At 40.8% G+C, this 6,001-nt stretch overlaps 1 protein-coding gene across 1 annotated transcript; it reads right to left on the reverse strand.

Annotated features, from left to right (window-relative positions):
• Positions 1-1,546: 1,546 nt before the first annotated feature.
• LOC139931959 (olfactory receptor 6B1-like) lies at positions 1,547-2,473 on the reverse strand. The gene has a single exon (XM_071925607.2). The coding sequence runs from the start codon at positions 2,471-2,473 to the stop codon at positions 1,547-1,549; it is 927 nt and encodes a 308-aa protein (XP_071781708.2).
• Between the last annotated feature and the right edge of the window lie 3,528 nt (positions 2,474-6,001).

A 6,001-nucleotide genomic window follows, 5' to 3' on the forward strand; every position in this document is an offset into this window, starting at 1 on the left:
ACTAGCCATTAACTATTATTATTATTATACTAGTGAACCATCTCATTAAGCAATTGCTTTTAATGTAGTGTTTAATGTACTCTGCAATGGGGATTGTGCTGCCCGGTAATATCTGTACCCATTCTACAGGACATAGGGCCACTTCTTGTTCATTATTTGGTGCTCAGGACGGAGCACCTCAATAAGAGCTGGACTCAGAGTGTTTGTCAGTGCTGGTGGAGTATGTGGGCTGGTCTGTGTCTTTCAGGATGTACACACAGGATTAAGCCCAATGAACGGTTAGCTGGCAGTGAGTTTGGACATGCGAGCATTGCATTTGTATATTTACTGTTGCTCTATGCCACTCCAACAATGCCAACCCCCAAGCACCTAAAAAGTGCTGGTGCACTTGCTTAAAGTAATAAAGTAACTAGAAGGGCACTCGGAGAGCACAGACCTCCGCCAAGGTTCGTGCTATTATTGCTTGTTCGTGAGTCGGATCCGGATCCGCTCCAAAATTTAATGGGTTCTTCCTTGGCCCATGCTACACCCTTCCACGAGGTTTCATGAAAATCGGGCCAGTAGTTTTTCCGTAATCCTGCTAACAGAGAAACAAACAGACAAACGGCACTGAAAACATAACCTCCTTGGCGGAGGTGATAACGGTGAAGCAGGTGTGCTCTGTAACAAATCTGTCCAAATCTATCTGTGGGGTTACAAAGGTGGGAAGAGTTTCCTCTGCTGCCCTCTCTGGTGTGTCACTACACAGTATGCTGCACAGTTGCATATGTTGTACCTCTTGAAGCAGAGCTGCTAGGGCCAGCTCCAGCTTGTGGTGGCCCTAAACAAGATAGTGTTTGTGGCTCCAAAACACTCCAAACATAACCACCAAATTACTCCTACCATTAACAATAATGGTATTCCATTATGCGGCCCTTCTTAGCGGTTGTGGCCTTTAATTATGGCATGGAATACTTCGGGCTACGGGCCGACTCTGTCCTGAAGAGAGTGACAGGGTTATAGATCCCTATTTCCCTGAAATAAGGGATGGAGGCACACTGAGATCTTTATTATCAGTAAGTCCCACAGCTAAAAATACCTCCACCACCATTGTTCTAAATTGTGCAGGTAAATGTGATCATGGTGTGCAATTATGTGCCTTAGTTAAAATTACTTATCGTTCTAAAACAGGTGTGTTTATTTCTGTTTATTATGTAATGATATGTCTCTGCTCTGAATGAACAAAACTGGCTCTTCAACAAAAATAATCCAGAAAGAACTCACACAATGATAAATAGGGAAGAAATCCAAAAGCGGCCAGCTGATTAAAAAAAAAAGAGTTTTTGCACATTTTGTAATTTTTGCACATTATGCAAATAAATGTCACTTGTTTTTTGCATCTACTGGGCTCTTTTGAATTTCTTCCTTTTTATCAGTGTGCAAGTTCTTGCTCTAGCTTGTTTCCGCTTCTCTGATTTCTGATTTTTGAACCCACCTAAAACAAACTTTACTTCATATGACTTGTCCTTACAACATATGACTTGTCTTACAACATGAAACAAAATATTTATTTTCTATATAACAGAAATCTTTTACATGCTTCTCTGATCTTTGGTAGATTAAGTCCATACATACAAGGAGTGACAATTGGTTGGCAAATGAGGAGATACACAGATAAAAGAATGCGCACTTTATCGGGTGTATGGGCTGCATCAAATCTAGAATCAACCAGGTGAAAAATGCAACCAACAATCAAGTTTGACACAGAGACAATCTGAGGCGTGCAGGTGCTGACAGCCTTCTGCTTGGTCTCTTTAGAGGTTTTCAGACAAACAGCCAAAATCTTGATATAAGAGAAGGAAATGAGACTACATGGGACAACAATACCTACAAAGGCATAAAGTAGGTCAGATATATTGTTAAGTATTGAAACTGAACACGCAAGGTTACTCACTAAATGGTGGTCACAAAACACTTTGTCAATAATATTCCCACAAAATTTTAAATGAATGATGAGCGAAAATGAGAATACAATATTAACAAATGAATACACCCATATGAGCAGAATGATTGTGCTCACTCTTCCTGTGTTCATAATAAGATTGTAGTGTAAAGGATAACAGACCGAGATATATCTGTCATATGCCATGGCTGCTAAACTGCAAAACTCAACACAAGCAGATGTGTAGATACAAAATATCTGCAGAAAACAGTATGTAAGACGCACTTCATGGGTATCTGAAAACATTTGTGACAGTAGAAGAGGATACAGTGATGTGCTGCCATATATTTCATTAATAAACAAATTACAGAGGAATATATACATGGGCTCATGCAACCTTCTGTCCACATATATAACTACAATAAGAACTATGTTGGCCACAAATATTGAGAGGTACCATAAGACCATTATACTGAAATACAGGTACTTTAACTGTCCAATTTTACCATAAGCAGCCAGCACAAATGACACAATCTCAGTTGAGTTCTCCATTGCTCCTGCATGAGGTATGGGTGTCACACTGTGAAACAATGAGGCTAGCAGAAAAATTAGATCAATATAAATTGTATCTATGATCTCTATGTGTGAGAGTGCCAGAGCCCAATATACCAACCACATTTCAATTTCTCCCTCTGTCACTAGTAGACAAAGTTAGTTTTTTGTTTCTAACCGTTTTGGTGCCAAAGCACACTTTGGCCAAACAAAATTTGAAGAAAGACTAAAATAGTTTTTTTTACGTAAATCTAGTGTGTAGTTATCTTTATTATGAGTATTGGTTATACCTGAGATTAGATAGGCTTTGGTTCTACCTTTTCACAGTGTCACTCAAAATACATGCCTTTTGTATCCCTTTTTTATGATCCTTCAAGAACTTCTTACCTTCATGTATCCATACTTAACGTTTACCTTTTAAGATGAAAGACAGACAGTCAATTAATCAAACTTCAAAGTGCTGACTCCGCCCACCCGGGCCAGTTACGGCGTACGCCGGTAGCAATTACAAGTGGACCCTATCCTACAGTCCCTGCTCTCAGCGGAGGGAGGAAGCTACGCTGTGATCATCAGACCTCTCTGGATTAGACAAGCAAGTAGAGCAAACCAGCATCACCCATACCAATTTATTGCCAAATGCTTTGGGCTTCAACACTTTAACATTGCTTCCCATGGTCAGAAAAAGTCACCAGATTTGTTGCTAGTCGCTTTTGAGAAATAAAGTCGCCAGGGGGGTCTGTAAAGTCGCTAAACCTAGCGACAAAGTCGCCAAGTTGGTAACACAGACGCCAAAATGTACTATAGAACCGTGTAGGCAGGCTGTCCGTGTCCGCTACTCGTCCGTGACAATTTTTTGGAGTATATCAGGGCCTTACAATCAGCAGCTCAATTCACATTCTCAGCCAGAATCTGACGGCTGGCCAAACAGTAGCGTATTAAGCACGATTTTTGCGGTTGAAAAAGTGGGAGGGACACAAACAGGATTTTGAAAAGAGGGGGGGACATGTCCCCCCCGTCCCCAGTGGAAATTACGCCCCAGCATACACCGCTGTGGGCTCCCGTTGTGGAGCCCTTGCGTGGAAGTCCCGCTCTGTGTCTCAATCTGTTGACAGTGACGAGCGGTGCGACTCCGCACCTTGCGCTGAAAAGTTGAGAATATTTTAACTTTTATGTGCGCCTAAAAACCGCCAGAAAAACGCAACGCACGTCGCAAGAGAAGAGCGCGCCAGGCGTGCCGTACCATAGGAAAACAATGGTTTTGGTAGTGACGCTTCTTGGTGTGATCGCCCCCTAATGAGCTCCTAGCAGTGACAATTGAAAGTCTGGGAAAGGCGTGCATTTTCGCCGGTCCAATTCCATCTCTTAGATGAAGCTCTGAAATGTTTAGTCGTCTTCTTAGTTTTGACCAATGGTTATTGAACTATTGTTCTGCATGTGGCTCTGAGTATATCAGCCACTTTGACTCTTTTTGGACTCGGAGAGGCCTTTACAAAAGAGATAATCTCCATCCCAACAAAAAAGGAATAATGGTCCTTGCTGCTAATTTTATCTCACCTTTAACCTGTTTAAAGCCAGACTGACTCAGCTCTAATAGCTATTCCCATTCTACTTCCTGCTTTCCTGCTACGACCTCACTGTCTCTTCATATCCCAACCTACATTAGTGATAGGTGCTGGTGCCCCCCCACTGCTCGCACACGCAATTTATCTAGTCTTACACACATGCCTGTCCTCTCTCAAGCCTCTGTCTCCAACCTGAATCCCTGTAGCCCTAAATTCCTCAAGTTTGGTTTTATCAATATTAGATCTCTCAACTCTAAAGCTCTTTTAATTAATGATCTTATTAACGAACATAGTTTCAATCTATTTGCACTTTGTGATGCCTACCTAGATGGCTAAGGAGCTAGCTAACTAAACAGGTACCTTGCTTAGCTGATTCTATGCTAACATGTGGACTCAATTTGGAAATCAAGCACAAGTGTAAAAATCCTTCCCTAACCTGTTACAAACAAAGCAAACAAAGCCCCTAAACTACAGTAGGCCTATAAGTGTGTTTACATTTTGGGATTATGGAGTTGATAGCTTTTTTGTTATTTTGAAGGTGATAATGGTTAGTGGTGATAGACTATTGCCTATGTGAGTGCAATTTTCATATATTCTTTTTATTCACCATTTCATTTTGCATCCCTAACGAAAAATCACTATATTCTTTTTGGCACTTACAGTGTGTTTGTGATAGCCTACTCAGCGGTGAGTTTATAGTGACCTTGTGGCATAGCCTATAATCTCTTACGGTGGGCTATTACTTAATGCTTTTCTGTGGCATGATATTTTTTTGCACGATAATAGACTATATTCAAGTTGTAAAGTAACCTTCTAAGATATAGTTACTGTGTTTTACTTTGGAGGTTTATAGTTCCCTGTGTGTTTTTATCATAGAGGTGTGGTTATACTTTTAATCTGGATCGCCTAATAACATAATGTTAATCTTAATCAAGGATGAAGACTATTTCATCATACATGATGCATCATACCTTTTTGCGCTGGTGGGGCCCCATGTCGTGCAGTAGGTGCCCTTTTTATTTTTTCGCCCCTGCCCTTCAAACAGCCTGAGTCCGCCACTGCCTGTGAACCCTATGCTGGTTTTGGCTGAACTTTCAATGCCATGCCGTTTATCAGGGTCCTTTTCTCCATAGCACAGTGGAAAATCAGTCTTTAGACCAGAAAAACACATTAGTTTCTGAGGAAAAAGAAAGCTTAGTTGTTACGAGCTCTAAAACGCCGATAGCACACTCTTCAGATAAAAGCATGCTGAAATGCTGAGAAGTTTTAGTTTATCTAAAACTTTATCTCAACTTTCCTAAAACAAAGAACCTGACTAAAATTTAAAAAAAAAACAAGTTAGCCGACTTACTTTGAAGGAATTATGTCCTTATGCAGCATGATGGAAAAATATAACCAGACAATGGTGATTCTGAAGCTGAAGAAAATATGCTTAAGGCTGGGTTTGAACCGCCGACGTTATGTTTTGTCGACCTACACATTATCGATATGCTACTATCGCCAAGTGCTAATGCCAAGCAAAATTTCTGTCCTATAAAAAAACAGAAGCACCTGAAGCAATAAAAAAGAAAAAAGATGTTAAAAATTAAAATAAAGCTACATAAATGACGAAAACAGATAAAACAACAATAATGAATCATACTAGGCTATTAATGTGGTCCACATTTAGATAAACAGCTGATTTTCTACTGCCTGGGTTAAGAGTCACATGTGCGCATGCACGTGCGTGTGCACATGCAGTTGCAGGATGCGCACACATACGTACGTACACACGCACGCCTGTGTGTTAGGAGTCACACATGCGTATGCATGGCTGAGTTGTACTAATCACACACAGACGCACATACACACATGTGGCACTTTTAGTAAATAATAACACGAGCGTATGTACGTGCGTCTTGTCCTCCGTGACCCTTTCTACCCCCCATAATGCACACAAACAGACACACAGACACACACATACACA

This window comes from Centroberyx gerrardi, chromosome 10 (assembly GCF_048128805.1).
Source record: "Centroberyx gerrardi isolate f3 chromosome 10, fCenGer3.hap1.cur.20231027, whole genome shotgun sequence".
NCBI lineage: Eukaryota > Metazoa > Chordata > Actinopteri > Beryciformes > Berycidae > Centroberyx > Centroberyx gerrardi.